Consider the following 17,918-nt stretch of genomic DNA (forward strand, 5'->3'; position numbering starts at 1 on the left):
ACAGTTTCCAGGACCCTCTTGACTGTCATCAAGTGACTGAGACACACTTTATCTCATCTGGCACTACTCTTAAATCTGGCTCTTTCTGTGTTTAGTTCTGCAACATTTGCTGTCTCCTATCTGACCTCATTCTGTAGAATACCATCTGCCCACTTCATCAGATCCTACCTCTAAAACCAAGCTTTTAAGACTGCCTTCCCTGAAAAGTATCATATCATTAGCTATAATCTTTACAGTTGTTTCTGCTTCAAGGGTGGTGTTTGTGTTTGCTGCTGTATAAAATCACCTATTGCTCACTTCTATAACTTTGCTTTTGTTTTGTATATTTTTTTCCCATAATTCCTTTGGCCATATACAGTTCTCCAACTGTTTAACTACTTACGACAAAGCATCATTCAATCTCATCCATGTGCTGAAGTATGTAGGTAATTTCAATGTATAAGTATTGGTTAGGTTTATAAAGGACAGTTATGGTAGAATCAAGGCATCTTTCTTTTCCCTCCTTTATGACCTGGAACAAATAATCAAACACCCAAAATATGTTCATGACCATTAAAGCCACTCTCCAAGCACTTATGCTCTTCTTTTTATGTAAATCCTCTCTGTATGTCCAACCATTGTTGTCTCCATCATTTCCAGTTGACACACCCACCCTCTATATCCCCTTGGAATGTACTGTTGGAGAAGTCAACGGTCATCCCAGTGTAATGTCTTTACTGACTTTCCTTGGGATTGGTACTGCTTTGCTAGGGGAATGCCTCCAGCTGTGCTGCCATACAGCAGATGTTAACTTGGCTGGAATTGTTTTATGTCACATTTTCTGGATCTTTCTAACCCCAAGTCATAGTTTCATCACTCCTGCTTTGATGCCTCTCACATCAAGGACAGAGTGTATTGAGCCATGAAACTCTTTCCTCCCCTTCACTCTACTTTTGATTTACTTGAAATCATTGCAGAGCTGTTATTCATAAAGTCAGGCACATCTTCATGAAAAGAAAATTTGGTCATTTGACTTCTACTTAAAAATATCTCTGGTCCTTAACCAAAAGCATCTCCAATGACCAAAGTGATTCAATCTTTCCTTTTCTCTTCTGCTGTAATCAATGTCTAGCTAATTCTCCATTTGTTAAAGCCTCTCTTTTCAGTAACTTATATTCCACCAATTCTGTTTTTGATGATTTTGCACCTAGTCCTTCACCATCTCTCAAAGAACTTGCACCATCTTCTATATGTACTTCATACAGGGTCTCCTGAGTAATTTCCCTGCTTCAAATGGGCAATGTGTATGACTCATATGGCAAACTTTCTTGAGTTCTAAGAAAATATATCTCTGAACTAGCTCCAATCCTTGCTCAACTATTTTGTCTCTGGTTGAAACCCAAACTCTTCTTCTTAGAAGCATGCCTTGTTGTAGCCCATCTCTAAAAATGGAACACTGTTCTAACCCTTGAAACTACTTCCCCATTGCTCTCAATTCTACTGTCTCCATAGTCTTCGAAACTTCTTAAATCTTAATTTCTCAAACTTTTAGAATCCCTCCTCCCTGTTTTTGATCAATATGGTTTTTGCAGTGCATGGTGAAGTGGTGGTATTACCTCTCGTCCTCTCCTGAGAATTATGGTGAAACTTTTGTCATGGCCCTTAAGTTCTCCAAGGCTAACAGGATGTGGCATAAGTCTTTGCTTTCTTAACTCCTCTGTTTTTTTCTGATGTAATTTTGTGATCTAATGCATAGCTTTCTCTCTGTTTGGTCCACTACAGTAGATGTTGATGGAGCGACATCCCTTTCTTACAGTGTCAACTGTGATGTCTCTTAGAGTTCTTTCACTTTGCTTATTCTCTTCTCTCCATGAATGATACCTCTTCAATTTCCAACCCTATTTGCTCTTCCACTGATGATTCCACTCCACATACTTCAAATTATCCTCTCACCTGTTTTCACTCTGCTTATTTTCTTTCTCCCTCTTAACATACCTTCTCTCTTAATTCAGACCTATTCAGCATCTCTGTTTGGGGAAGCACTAACTTGGTTAAATTTAATAGTTCTAAAATGCAATTTCTTTACCTCCCTTTGTAAATATTGCTTAACTCTGTTTAATTTCAAAACACCAGAATTTACCCCTTCATTCATATAAACATGTGCACAACCATATCCTTCACCTTACCTTAGAAACATACAGTCACTATCACATAATCATCCCAAAGGCTCGAGTGTTTTATAGGTTCCATAATCATTTTTTTATGAGTAGCTATTTCCCATCTACAGATATTATCTTTCCCATTTGGATTACTGATCACATATGTAGGGCGACTTTTCATACTCCTCTCTGCTTGTCAGAAATTTCAAAAGCCTTTGGTCTCATTAATTCTCTTGGTACCATCTCTTTAACCATCCTTTCCTGTCTGTTGTGAGTTGCTGTCCCTTCCACATTATATAAGTACAGTATTATTTCAGCCATTGCTCTAGTGAGTTGTCTGTGTGTGTCCCCACCATTGGCATGGACCCATGGTACTCAAGTAGCTGCTACTTTCCATAGCTTCTGTTTGGAGACAAACCACTTGAGGATCCTTGACTCTTCTGGACCTCCATCTTTCCATGAGTAGTGATTGTGTAGTTTTCCTCCTTTTGTCTCTACCTCTTCCTAATATCTTCATACCTTTAAAGAGTCAGGTCTACAAACGTGAAGAGCTCTTATTGATTTCTTTTTTCTTATTATTGAAGCTGGCTTTGCTTGAAGCATGTTTTGTACCATACCATGCCATTCATAATAAAAGAAAGATGTATAGTGCAGGTAGTACAGTAGAATTTTCAAGGTTGAGAGATAGACTGTAGAAGGAATGTATATATGTAAAATGAAAATTAATTAGGGCAGGGGGTATTTTGGGTGAAGAGCTTTGAGGAAAGCTTAGGCAGAGGATACACTGGAAGCATTTTGAGCATGGAGTTGGTTAGAATCTGAGACATTGTTCTCACTTTACAAGTTAACTTATTGTGTAAATGAAAAAGGAAGAAATGCTTATGTATGTTTGGAAGTCCATAATTCACTTTAGCCCACTGTGCAAGAGTTGAGGATCTGAATGACAATTTAGAGACTGGACATTATTTACCTCTTTGGAAGTTTGGGAATGCAGTTAATGATGAATGATAGATAGATGGATATCAATGAACATTTTTTTATGTAAATTTTGCTCAATTATTAACAGTAAATCTCAAGGGGGTCTTAACCATATATGTTTTTACATTGTAGTACACATCTGTGCCAGTTAATGTTACTAATGAATAAGTATATTATAGAGTATAGTGTTTGTGTTATATTTTTTGGAGGAAAGCATAAGATCTGATATAGTTTTACCTTTTTATGTAATGTACATTTTTCAGTATAAAGTTTACAGACTGGGGTAAAGGAAGCTTGGACTGTGTGGTCCTACAAAGCAGATGTTTTATTTACCTGAATCAAATCAGTTATAATTTTCTTTGACTATTTAAATATAAAAAACAATGTCTTTTGGCTTTGAATTATTACTAATCAGAGGAAGCTCCATTTTCAACTGTCCCGTAGGAAATGGGGAGATTCTCACCATCTGCCTAAATGTATGTAGGTACATAGCCCCAAATTCATATGGAATAAAGCTACACTCAATATAACTATTTCTAGAAATGACATATGCAGTAGAGTTTTCTTGTGAGATTAAACTCTGCTCTCTCTATTTTCATATAGCAAAGTGATCAATCACTCCTGCCCAGACACCATTGATGAGCGGGCAATAAACATCCGTAACCTGACTGTCTATACAAAACATGAGAACCTGACACTTGCGCTCAACTCAGCTCAAGCTATTGGTTGCAACGTTGTCAATATTGATGCTCATGACTTAGCAAAAGGTGAGGAATTCAACTTGATTTTGAAGTGGAAAGAGAAGGATTATAGAAATTGTTGAAATCATAAAATTTGGAAGGAAAGCTATTAGTAATTGTTAAGTGCCTTAAAGTGTAGAGCATGTATTAGAAAAATTAGTGGATTGGTTGACTGGGGAAGAGTAGAGTTGAGGTAAGACAAGGTATAGGGTAGGGATGGCTTTGTAGGTAAACATAATTGCTTGTGGATTACACAGAATTAGAGAAGTAAGCTAAAGGGGTTACAGACACTGTCTGGGGTCACTGAGAATATGTACAATAAGAAAATTTAAATTTAATTCAAATAATAGCTTTTTTGTTATGCTGAGAAAGGGAGAGATGCAAGTGACTGAGGTTATTTCTTTGTTCTCTTCGCTATCCCACTATCATAGCATATAGCAGACATGGATGAAGATACACTTATGTATAATGAATATTAATTAATTTGAAATACTTTGATACACATTCTCCAAAATGCCTAGTATAAAAACATTCCTCATTTGAACAGGTAAACCTCATCTTGTGCTGGGCCTGCTTTGGCAGATTATCCGTATTGGACTGTTTAACCAGATTACATTGGAGCACTGCCCAGGTCTAGCCAACTTATTAGAGGATGGAGAGAAGATTGAGGAGTTGATGAAACTCTCACCCGAGGCTATTTTACTTCGATGGGTCAACCATCATTTGGAGCGTGCAGGTGTTAACAGGTACATTTTTCCTAATTTGATAGCTGTTAGAACATAATGCAGATTGTTTTCATCCGATTCCAGCTGCTTCCATGGGTATTCCCATATGAGTATAATTTCGCAAGAAGCTATGTATGCTTGAATTGCAAATTTCAATCATATGTTTAACATCTTTTCACTAATTCAGAAGTGGTAGTTTTCAATGTGTTCAGTACGGGAAAAGGAGTTTTATACTTGTGGGGCTCCATCTCCTGAACATTCTCAACATCATACAACCTTTTGAATAAATGTAAGCGGTCTGCATTAACCATGTCCTTGGTCAATCTGTTCCATTCAGCCACCATTCTTATACAGTAAAAGTATTTCTTTACATCCTTATTCATGAGTTCTTTTCTTATTTTCATGATACATCCTCTTTGGATTTGTATGTGGCATTTATGGATCTGGAGAAGGCATATGATAGGGTTGATAGAGATACCTTGTGGAAGGTATTACGGGTATATGGTGTGGGAGGCAAGTTGCTAGAAGCAGTGAAAAGTTTGTACCAAGGATGTAAGGCATGTGTACGAGTAGGAAGAGAGGAAAGTGATTGGTTCCCGGTGAAGGTTGGTTTGTGGCAGGGGTGCATGATGTCCCCATGGTTAATTTGTTTATGGAAGGGTTGGTTAGGGAGGTGAATGCGAGAGTTTTGGAGAGATGGGCAAGTATGCAGACTTGTGGATGAGAGCACTTGGAAAGTGAGCCAGTTGTTGTTTGATGATACAGCGTTGGGGGTTGATTCGGGTAAGAAACTGCAGAAGTTGGTGACTGAGTTTGGTAAAGTGTGTAAAAGAAGAAAGCTGAGAGTAAATGTGAATAAAAGCAAGGTTATCAGGTTCAGTAGGGTTGAGGGCCAAGTCAATTGGGAGGTAAGTTTGAATGGAGAACAACTGGAGGAAGTGAAGGGTTTTAGATATCTGGAAGTGGATTTAGCAGCGGATGGAACCATTGAAGCAGAAGCGAGTCACAGGGTGGGGGAGGGGGTGAAGGTTTTGGGAGCATTGAAGAATGTGTGGAAAGCAAGAACATTATCTCGAAGAGCAAAAATGGGTATGTTTGAAGGAATAGTGGTTCCAACAATATCATATGGTTGCAAGGCATGGGCGTAGGGTTGTGTGGAGGAGGGCGGATATGTTGGAAATGAAGTGTTTGAGGACAATATGTGGTGAGAGATGGTTTGATCGAGTAAGTAATGAAAGGGTAAGAGAGAAGTATGGTAATGAAAAGATTGTGGCTGAGAGAGCAGAAGAGGGTGTATTGAAATGGTTTGGTCACATGGAGAAAATGAGTGAAGAAAGATCAACAAAGAGGATATATGTGTCAGAGGTAGAGGGAACAAGGAGAAGCAGGAGACCAAATTGGAAGTGGAAGGACAGAGTGAAAAAGATTTTGAGTGATCTGGGCCTGAACATACAGGAGGGTGTAAGGCATGCAAGGAATAGAGTGAACTGGAATGATGTAATATACCAGGGTCGACGTGCTGTCAGTGGATTGAACGAGGGCATATGAAGTGTCTGGGGTAAACCATGGAAAGTTTTGTGGAGCTTGGATGTGGAAATGGAGCTGTGGTTTCAGTGCAATAGACATGCAGCTGGAGACTGAGTGTGAACAAATGTAGCCTTTTTTGTCTGTTCCTGGCACTGCCTTGCTGGAGGAGGAGAGGGGTGATGCTAGTTTGTGTGTGGCGGGGTGGCAACAGGAATAGATGAAGGCAGCAAGAATATGTACATGTGTATATATGTATATGTCTGTGTATGTATATGTGTACGTTGAAATTTATAGGTGCATGTGTGGGCATTTATGTATATGCATGTATATGTGGGTGGGTTGGGACATTCTTTTGTCTGTTTCCTTGCGCTATCACATGAGACAGCTATAAAGTATAGTAATAATAATAATAATAATAATAATAATAATAGTAATAATAATAATAATAATGATGATAATAATAATAATCCTCTTGTATAGTAACTGAAAACATTCACATGTTCCAAGGTCAGTAAGACTCACAAGACACCATACATTCAATATTTTGAATTACAGGTCATATTTTTTGTTGAAATATAGGAAAGGAAAATGGTTCTCTTGTACAAACATCTTTTAAGGTACACTCCAGTGGAAGGCACATACCCTACATCACTTTGTGCTGAGTTAACACTGATTTCTATAACAAGCTAATTTTACAGGAAGCGATGATAAGAGCAGTCTGTCATTTAATAGATAGGGATTATTGTATTATGGTGATGTAATATGTTAGAATATCATGGAAAGATTGAGTTGTTGGGTATGTTTGCAGTAGAAATGACAAGAGAGAATTTAAACCCACTGACTGCAGCTGCTGTAGGTATTTAATGTGCCTGTAATGCAAGAATTTTCAATGAATTTAAGACAATTGTATTAGTTTGTTGTCATAATGTTTGAAAGTCCCCCCCACCCAGAGAAAAGGATATATATGCATATCATTATAGTAACATACTACTTACCAGGTATTCACCTACATGGTGAGCTTACCAAATTTATATATATATTCAGGTTGCAGCACTACCAGGCATATGGTAAACCCTTCCTAGTGGCACAATATATACTCACATTTCACTTTTTTTTTTTTTTTTTTTTTTTTTTCCCCCCCCAAAGGAAGGAACAGAGAAGGGGGCCGGGTGAGGATGTTTCCTCAGAGGCCCAGTCCTCTGTTCTTAACGCTACCTCGCTGATGCGGGAAATGGCGAATAGTATGAAAGAAAAGAAAGATTTCACTATGTAATCATGCTAGAAGTTACAGTAACATATGTTCCTTTTTTAGTCTTTTTTTCATACTTGATAACTGTTTTTCAAGTTCATGAGGTAGCACTAGGAACAGACAAAGAAAAGTTACATCCGCTTATATCCTTTCTCGAGCTGTCATGTATAATGCACCAAAACCACAGCTCTCTGTCCAAATCTAAGATCCACAGATCTTTTTGTGATTTACTCCACCTTCACATGCCTTGGTTCAGTCCATTGACAGTATGTCAACCCCTGTATACCACATTGTTCCAATTCACTCTATCCTGTGCAGGCTTTCACCCTCCTGCCTGTTCAGGCCCCGAGTGCTCATAATCTTTTTCATTCCTCCATCATTTCGTCCCACCATCTCCAGTTTAGTATCCACATTCTCCTTGTTTCCTGCACTTCTAACACATATATATATCCTCTTTGTCAACCTTTCTTCACTCATTCTATCCATATGTTAAAACCATTTCAGTACTCTCAACTACACTCTTCTTATTACCACACCTCTCTCTTGCCCTTTCATTACTTACTCGATCAAACCATCTCACACCACATATTGTCCTTAAATATTTCATTTCCAACACACCCAACCTCCTCCGCACAGACTTATCTATAGCCCATGCCTTCCATCCATATAATAATGTTGGGACAACTATACCTTCAAACATACCCATTTTTGTCCTTCCAGATAATGATCTCTTTCCACACATTCTTCAGTGCTCCCAGAATTTTTCCCCTCTCAACCACCCTATTGCTCACTTCTGCTTTCCTGGTTCCATTTGTTGCCATGTCCACTCCCAGTTATCTAAAACACTTTACTTCCTCCAATTTTTCTCCATTCATACTCACTCTGAAACTAACATGTTCCTTAACTCTGCTAAACCCATTAACCCTGTTTTTATTTCCATTTAATCTCAACTTCCTTTCACCCACCATTCCAAACAAAGTCATCAACTTTTGCAGTTTCACACTCAAATCTGCCACCAGTGCTGTATCATCAGCAGACAACAATCGACTTACCAGGCCCTTTCATCCCCTACAGACTTTATACTTGCACCTCTTCCCAACACTCTCGCATTCACCTCCCTCACCACCCAGTCCATAAACAAATTAAACAACTAAGCTGACATTATAAACCTGTGCCATAGACCAACCTTCATTTGGAAACATCCACTCCTCTCTTCCCACTTGTACACATGGTTTACACCCTTGATAAAGACATCACTGCTTCTAGCAGCTTTCCTCCCATGCCATATATTCTCAAGACTTTCCATAAGTTATCTCTGTCAGCCACAAACAGTGGTCTCAGTTGAACACATCCAATCCATAGCTTTCATGAATAATGTACCAAAACCAAACCTACCATCTGCAGCCAAGCCTCACAAACTAAACCATGGTTTACTTTGACAGTTTTATATACTCTGGTTCAGCCAATTAACAGCACAGCATCCTCATATACCTCATTGATCCAATACATTCTGTTCAGTTCATGCCTCTTACCTCTCTGTTTGTGTATGGAGGAAGACATGTCAGAAATTGATTTTTTTTTCTTTCACAGACGATGCACAAACTTCATGAGCGACATCAAGGATTCGGAGATTTATACACACTTACTGAAGCAGATTGCACCAAATGATGCTGGTGTGACCATGGAGGCCCTGTCTGTAAGTTAGCATGTATCTTATTAATCTTAACCCTTTCCCTTACACTCCTGAGGATACTTGGGCTAAGCTTTTGTGTAAGTAATCATTCCGAGATAACTCACATGGAGTCCAGATATGTTTTCTGTCATTTCCAGACAACAAGAGGATGATAGGTTTCATTTCTCTTGATAGATTGCATTACAGGCATTCATTTACATCTACAGATGACAGCATGGTGAGGCATTTCTCTGAGGAGGTGCAAGCATCTGCCTTATTTTTGCTCATTGTTCCACCTTTTTCTTTCTTTTCTTCAGTATGTTGAGTGTAGACACTTCAGTGAAGAAAAGGCCTCATCTACATCTATATCTCTGATGCCTACTCTCTCTGGGAACTCCCTTCACAGGAAAAGAGTCTCCAGTTATTCCTGTCCTTACATGTCTCCCTCATATACACTCCATGCATTCTTCCACTATATTTCTCCCTCCAGTATTCTTCTACTCCATTTCCCCATGTCACAGGTGGTCTTTTCCTCAAACCAACAAGTTTCTTTCCACATGCCCAAACCACCTCAAAGAATTACATTTCATCCACTATACCACACTTTATTCCCTTTGCATTCCCTGCCTTACCACATCTCTTATACTCCCCTCATTTCTCTCTTCATTCCATGTGGTCATAACACATGCTCCTCTCAAATAACATTTCCACAGCCTGGATTCTTGAGCTCTGTGACTCATTCCTTATCCATATTTCAGCTGCATTTCCTGCACTTCCATCCAAATTTTCAGTCCCACTCCTTTCATACTTTTCCCTGCATTCTTTCCAATTCATCTTCACATTTGCCAACCCTATTACCTTTCCTTTCTTCCTTGCACTATACCTTCATTTCTCCCTGATCCTCACCACCACAAGACCTGCAGAATTAATAGTCTCCAAAGAATCCTCTGACAACTCTAGAATCTACCACAGCTTTTCTTGACTTTTCATCCATGGCCATATAATCAATCAAATCCTTTTGTTCTTCTCTTCCATCAGTTCTCATCTTATGAGGAGAAAAGCTTTGACCCGAGTAGTTCATCAGACAAATTCATGCAAGATGTCTTAGTGTCTTTATTTCTCCCTTTTCCCTATTTTCTTGCTCTCAGGATAAGTGATGCTCAGCATTGACTATACAGACACAGTGAAGATAATAGGAAAATGAGTATAACAGTGATGGCTATAAAACTTCAAGATTTTACAAACACCAAAAAAGTTATTTTTACCTCTAATTGCACCTGCCCAACCGTTTGATTTTGCTGTTAATAACACCAAAAAAGTTATTTTTACCTCTAATTGCAACTGTCCAACCATTTGATTTTGCTGTTAATAACACCAGTAGTTATACAAATCAATTGAACATCAGAATATGTAGCTGTATTTCTAAAGATACCTTGACATAGTAATGAACCTGCTGACATGATAGCTGAAAGGACGAGCAGGTGTGTAAAGCAAAGGTTGATGATAGCATCATGGGATAATGGAAGTAATAAATGGTATCCTATCAAAAGTAATGAAATAATAAGATTTATGCATTTCTTCAACAAGCTGTCACTTTTTCTCTCATATTTCTAATATCTTCTACAATGTAAAGTTTATAAAGTTAAATTTTATATTTTTCCAATTATTTTTGAATTGAGAACTTGGACTAAAAGCAACTTTGTTTTTCATGATGAATATTTTCTAAAATATTAAAATTAACATTATGTGTTTTCTTCTATCTTTATACATTTCAAAAGTGCATAGAAAAATTTATGATTTTTAGAACATTGGAAAAAAGTGCAAAACAAAAGGAGTTAACTGTAATCTGTTGCTATATATTACTTGGTCCCAGTTAGTCTTGTCTGCACTTACCTCTATTTTGGTATTGGTAATCTAACTGATATAAGAAAGTAAGAGGCTTCTTTGAAGAGATACTAGGACAGATTGGGTGGAGGATGGCTGAATACAAGACTAAGCAAAGTGAGGGAAATGCATGAGAAATGGCCTTTAGGGAAGCATTACTGGCATGTAAAAGAGAAGTTTGTGGCATGCAGAAGATGGAAGAAGGGCAGGTGAAAAAGGGGAGTGAGTGGAAGGATGAGAAAGTTAACTTGCTTGTAAAAGAGAAAAGAGTGATATATAATTGTTACAGGAAAAGAATGTGATGATTGGGAAATGGACAAGAGAAATCAGCAATAGGTCAAAAGGAAGGATGGTGCAGGGATTAAATAAGAGGGCAAATGAGAGTTGGAGTGAGCAATTATCAGCAAACTTTGGAGAGGATATGTTTTGGAAGGAGGTTTATAGTGTAAGAAAAACAAGAGAGCAAATGGAAACATCATTGAAAGAGGGCTAATGGAAAATTGGTAATAGACAAAGATGAAGTAAAGAGGAGATGGAGCGAGTACTCCAAAACATTTCTTAATATTTGATGATGGTGTGGTTGATGTAGGGTGTTTGGGTCAGGTAGGTATGCAAAGTGAGAAAGTCATGGCAAGTGGTTTGGTGAAATGCTCATAAAGTACCATTGTACAAAGGCATATGATACCATTGCATAGTACTATTGTACAAAAATGACTTCAGTTTACAGGGGTATAAGTTTGTTGAGTGTATCGGGGAAGTTTAATTGCAGAGTGGTGATTGAGAGGCTGAGGAGCAATATCGTTTTAGGAGTGGCAGGGGACGTATAGGTGAGATGTTTGCTTTGAAGAATGTGTTGCTGCAAAATACTCAAAAAATAGAAGTATTTTATACATGGCATTTATGGATCCGGAGAAAGCATATAATAAGGTTGATAGAGATGCCCTGTGGAAAGTCTCATTGATATATGGTGTGAGAGGAAAGCTTCAAGAAGCAGTGAGAAGTTTTTATAAAGAGTGCAAGGCATGTGCATGAGTTCCTAGGAAGAGAAGAGGATGAGTGGTACCATGCAAAGCTTGGTCTGCAGCAGGGTTGTGTGATGTCAGATTGGCTCTTTAGTTTGTTTATGGAAGGAATGGTGATGGAGGGTCTCGGAGAGAGGAGAGAGTATGCAGCCTATTGGGGGGAAGTTAATTGCTATGTGCTGATGATGCAGTGCAGGTGGCAGATTTAATTGAGAAACTGCAGAAGTTGTGACTAAGTATGGGTGTGTGAAATGAGGAAGTTGAGAGCAAATGTAAATAAAAGAAAGGTTATTAGGTTTAGCAGGGTGGAAGAACAGGTTAGTTGGAGGCATGAGTTTGAATGTAGGAAATTTGGAAGAAAAGAAGTGTTTTGATACCTGGGAGTGAATGCAACAATGACAGTGACTGAAACCATGGAAGTGGAAGTGAATCATAGGGCGGTTGAGGGGCACGAAGGTCTCAGGAGCATTTGGGAATGTGTGAAAAGAGAGGTCATCATCTGGGAGGGTGATAATGGGTATGTTTGAGGGTATAGTAGTGTTAATAATGTTATAAGGATGTGAGGCATGGACTGTTGATGAGGATGTGTGCAGGAGGTTGGAAATGAAATGTTTGAGGACACTTACGTGGTGTAAGGTGGTTTGAAAGTGTAAGTAATACAAGGGTAAGAGAAAGTTGTGGCAATAAGGAAATTTGGTAGAGAAAGCTGAAGAGGGTGAGCTGAAATGGTTTAGACATATGGAGACAATGAGCGAGGAAAAGTTGACCTTCAATTCTGCTCCTTCTCTCACTTGATTTGTATCTTGTCTTGACACATCTTCAGTAAACTTAGACTTAGACAGGATATCTCAGTGGGGTAGATGTAATCTAGTTGAGTCTAATTCCTCAAGACCCAGTTTCTGCCAATATCTCTCTTTTGAAAAGTTCTCACAATTTTTGTCTCTTCTTTGATAATTCCACAGTTCTACCTCTTGGCTCAGTGAGCACAGTTGTTAATACTGTAACATCCACTCTTTCTTGGAAACCCTACATTATGGAACTAGCTAAGTCTTTCACTAAGAAACTGGGAGTCCTGTTTAGATTTCAAAATTTCTTTTCTTCTGAATAGTTGCTCCATTCATACAAAGGATTGATTTGACCTTTTTTGGTGTACTGCTCCTACATCTGGGGTGGTTCTAGCTCTTCACCCTTACTTGACATAGTCGAGTTGAAAGTGGTCTGACTTATAAACTCTCTCTCCTGCACTAACTTCAAAACTTGACCCACATGCCCGATGCCACAAGTAACTATAGGGACCCAAGAAAAGGGGTTTGGTGGTGTATAATATTATGTTTATTGGTAACTTTTTAAATTTTACTTTCATTGGTAGTCCTTAATGAATCAATTCCTTTATGCTCAGAGAGAAAGAATTCACATTGATATTCTTGTAATGATTTTATAAACTTGCAGGAGCAAGACTTGATGGAGAGAGCTGAGCTAATGTTGCAGCAAGCTGAGAAGTTGGGCTGCCGCAGCTTCCTCACCCCACAGGATGTTGTTGAGGGAGTCTACAAGCTGAATGTGGCTTTCGTTGCAAACCTCTTCAACAACCACCCTGGACTGGACAAACCTGAAAACATTGATTTTGAGGGTCTAGACCTCATTGAAGAGACTAGAGAAGAGAAAAGTTAGTTTATTTTCAAATTTTTGTACATAATATGACATCATCGTCTTTCAACCTGACTTTCCTCTCACATGTATCTGCTCTCACTTCATTCTTTCACTTTCTCTTTAGTCCTTCTCTTCACTTTTTTCTGTTAACACCTCAGAAAGGCATTCTTTTTCACTGGCCAAACCACATCTTGTCTCTTGATTGCCATTCCATCTTTCTTAGCTTTACATTACTCTTAGAGAGATCCATCTGAACTGCAGGTACCATTCTTATCTTTTCATTAAGAATGTTTCACGTGCATTCATCTGTCGGCTGCACATCTGATATAGACTTATGCCGCATGTTATGAATTTTGTTTTTTTATATCTCACTTCTCACCTACATGGGATTGATCAAGTGCACAACGACTCGTAGGTGATTTTAATAACCCAGGGCATGCACAAGTTCCTGATGCTACATCGCTAAGGCAGAAGAGTTGAGCTGGTAATTGACCATGATTCACAACAGTACCCACAAGTAAATATTTTTTAACAAAGTAGATCATATTGCTTACTTTTTTCACCATTGTCTATTTATAATTGATTCAGCATGCTTTAAGTGTTATTTTTATGACAGACAAGCATGAAATAAATCTTTATTTTTAAAGGTATGTTAATGTCTTGTTATAACATTTTCGTTATTAATTTCATCAGCAATGAGTCATTTAACTTTTTAAATAATAGTTATGCTATAATCAAGGTATATAAATGTATCATATATATTGTGATATTCATAAATTATTTTTTTCAATATACCCTAGCATCTTAATGTTTACCTTTTTTCATCATTCTCTTATTCTTAGTAATTTATCTGCTGTAAGTGTTTCAGTATTACTTTTAGACAAACAAAATGTAAATATCTGCATCTTTTGAAATATGCCATAAAGTGCAGCTTATAAATCGACTTTTGAAACTTAAAGTTTGGTTTTGACTTATAGGACAGGTATAAAATGGCTTACACAAAATATGGTAGCACTCTCTTCATAAGGCTAACTCTAGGTCTAAAACACTTGTTACTGGGTTGTAACTCAGATTTTTAACACTCGCAAATAGAGTGCTATTATAGTGCTTACCTGTATCATTTGTTACTACTATTAAACATTTAACTTTTTCAAAATATATAACATATGAGATTATATTACAAAAATAGCTGAAATAATGGTTAAGCACCATCAGTTTTGTTGACAGCAAATGATCACATAATGCCTCAATATTGGCTCATTCACTGTTAGGTGGGTTGACTTGTACAGCAGGTATATGCTTAAGTCAGAATTTTTACAGAAAAACTTAAGGTCGACCCATGCCCCAAGTTGCCTCATAGGCTGCAGTTCATGGTAATTTCCAGTCTTATTGTTTATCATATTTTCATTATTATTCTTTTATTAGGAATTAAAGAAGATTATAAGATTTTATGTCTTTTTTTCTGGAGTACTAAATGCTTTGATCAGAATACATCAGTACGTACAGATTAAAATTTCCAAAGTCGTTCAGTGTGGGGCCAAGTAGTGTTTGAATTTTTTAACAGTTCTGAATTTGGAGACCAAAACTTCTTCCATGTACACACAAATAAATGGTAGTAAAGTCGATCTGATGTGAGCACTAGGGTGTTTTCCTGACCGATTATGAAGCTTTTCTTTTATGATATCAAACACTGTTCTTCCATATCATTTGAACTCACATCAGGCATTTATGACAGCATAGATATAGTTATTCTTGTAAATTTTGGCAATTTTTTGGGGTTTTGTCAAACCAACTTCCACACCCCTTTTGCTCAAAACATTCAACACGTAATTGATAAAATGATTCAGCAAAATGTATTTTTCATATAGTATTTGTACACAGATTTCTTCAGTTGGTTCTTATTTGATACACAAATTTATACATATCTAAATGTTCAGAAAGTTTTAGGAGAAACTAGGTAAAAAAGATGGAAGTTGTACCTTCTACCAATCATTAGCTAAAGTGTTCATTTTATAACATTCATGTTATGATTGTTAAAATCATATGGTTTATTATAATCTGCAATTATTGTTGTTCCCAGTTCTCTTCAGGAGGTTCTTACTCAGTAACTGAATTAATAAATACAGTTCTCTTCAGGAGGTTCTTACTCAGTAACTGAATTAATAAATACCTCCATAGTTAGAAAAGCATGATGGAACACTACTAAAGGAGATGGGTGAGATATCTTTACTAATGTCATCTCATCACAAGTTTTGTTTGTTTCTCTCTGGTAAATTGAGAACCAAATCATTTGTTCCTTGTTTGTTATATTATTCATATACGACATCCTTTCATTTCTTAAGAAACTATTTGTTCACTAGACTATTTTTACATTTAAGATGTATTGTCATGTCTGGGAGACCAACCTGGTAAGAGCACTTGGGGGCAATGAACTTATTTTTTTGAGTCTATGTTTTCACATTTTACATGCTACATTGTTCTACTATCTCACTTGATCCCATATTGATCTCTCTCTCTCTCTCTCTCTCTCTCTCTCTCTCTCTCTCTCTCTCTCTCTCTCTCTGTGAGCAAAAAATCCATCAAAAGGGGTCATTATTATATGGTGCTTATGGAGATGAGTTGCTGACATTGTCAGTTCTTCCTTGGGTAACAGTAATAACTCTGCATATAACTGTTTCATAGATAAAACAAAGGTATTGTTAATATAAAAATCACATGAAACAAAATTTTGAAAATATACACGTTTGTCAAGAGCCTGCTGTGTTGTTGATCGCTTCTGGCGTGCTCCAACAGCACACCTACACCTTCCTACGCAACTCTCTATCAGTTCCAGCAGCTTATTCCTTGTGCAGGACACCTTCATGCAATGAAGGATGTGGTAGATGGGTTATGTCTTTTTATCCTATCACTGTTATAATGTATCACCTTAATGAAGAAGGAAGTTCATCCAAGCAACAGACCCACACGTGCTTGACAATTTCTGCCTCAACCCGGCTTACCACTTGCATCTTTATCAATATTAATCACTTTCCTGGGCACCTTGGATGTTTTACCTTTACTTGCATTTGGAGACTGTTTTCTAGGTATGATAGATTTAGAATATTCTCTTAGTACACACAAAAGATAGATGAAAAGAGACCTTCTCAGACTGAACTGATGTGAATTATGGCAGGCTGTATGTAACTGACTTAGAGAATGTAAAAAAAAGATGGCAGCAGATACATTTATTATCAATTTTGTTCTGCATCTCATGGATTTTTTTTTCTTTTAAGGACACTGACATGTATTAAAATGAATATTCTGTCATGTCCATTAAATAGAAATCTGTTAAACGAGGTCTCTCTGTACTAATTGATAGGCATTTAAAAGAGACTTGAATGTGAATGTCTTAGGAAGGGCAGCTGGTGGGATGTCTGATCATTAACTTATGAAGGCAAGGGTAAAGATTAGTAGAAGTTATTGGAAAGGAGAAAATGATAATGAATATGAATGGTCAAAGTAAGTGACTATGGAAAAGAGACGTGTGAAGAAATACCCTGGGGGAATGGGTGTAGAATGGCAAAAGGTGAAAGTAAATATAGAGTAAGGGGAGTAGGTGAAGAATGAGACATATTTAGGGAAGCAATGCTGATATGTGCAAGAGAAGTGTGTGGCATGTGGCAGGTGAGAAAGGGAAGGTAGTGATGGAATGTAGAAATAAAGATGCTTGTGAAAGGGAAAGAGGTGTACAGGTGGTACTTACAGTGAACTAGTGCAAATGATTGGGAGATGTACAAGAGAAAGCAGCAGAAGGTCGAGAGGAAGGTGCAGAGATTGCAAAAGAGGGCAAACGGGATTTGGAATGGGCAAATGTCAGTAAACTTCAGGGGGAATAAGATATTTTGGAAGGTTAATAGTGTGAGAAAAACATGAACAAATGGGAACATCAGTGGAGGCAAATGGGGAAGTAGTGACATGTAGTGATGAGGTAAGGAGGAGTTGGAATGAGTATTTTGAAGGATTCTTTACTTGGCAGATGTAGGGTGTTTGAGCTGGGGAAGTGTGTGAAGTGTCATGGAAAGCAGTTTGGTAGTAAGAGCCTTGCATAAGATGAAATGTGACAGGGCAGCTTGAGTGGACAGTATTGAACTTGAATTTCTTAAGAAAGGGATGATTGTGTTGTTGATCGTTTAGAATTTCAGTATATGTGAAGATGATGATGAGGTGCCTGAGGATTGGCTTAATGTACATATAGTGCCATGGTAAAAAGGCAAGGGGGATAAAGATGAGAGTTTGAACTACAAAAGTATAAGTTTGTTGAATGTATCTAAGTTGCATGGGAGAGTGGTGACTG

At 37.7% G+C, this 17,918-nt stretch overlaps 2 protein-coding genes across 4 annotated transcripts in view; one reads left to right on the top strand and one right to left on the bottom strand.

The window, feature by feature from the left end:
• LOC139751566 (uncharacterized) overlaps positions 1-17,918 on the bottom strand; it is a 307,619-nt gene that overhangs the window by 244,074 nt on the left and 45,627 nt on the right. The gene's annotated exons all lie outside the window — the stretch shown is intronic.
• The window catches only part of Fim (plastin-2 Fim), a 192,961-nt gene that overhangs the window by 151,140 nt on the left and 23,903 nt on the right, over positions 1-17,918 (top strand). For all 3 annotated transcript variants that reach the window (XM_071667139.1, XM_071667141.1, XM_071667140.1), the window contains exons 4-7: positions 3,720-3,883; positions 4,404-4,602; positions 8,948-9,053; positions 13,385-13,601. In XM_071667139.1, coding sequence (XP_071523240.1) covers positions 3,720-3,883; positions 4,404-4,602; positions 8,948-9,053; positions 13,385-13,601 — 686 coding nt within the window. The remainder of the gene's footprint in view (positions 1-3,719; positions 3,884-4,403; positions 4,603-8,947; positions 9,054-13,384; positions 13,602-17,918) is intronic.

The sequence above is a fragment of the Panulirus ornatus genome, chromosome 11 (assembly GCF_036320965.1).
Source record: "Panulirus ornatus isolate Po-2019 chromosome 11, ASM3632096v1, whole genome shotgun sequence".
In the NCBI taxonomy this organism is placed as follows: Eukaryota; Metazoa; Arthropoda; class Malacostraca; order Decapoda; family Palinuridae; genus Panulirus; species Panulirus ornatus.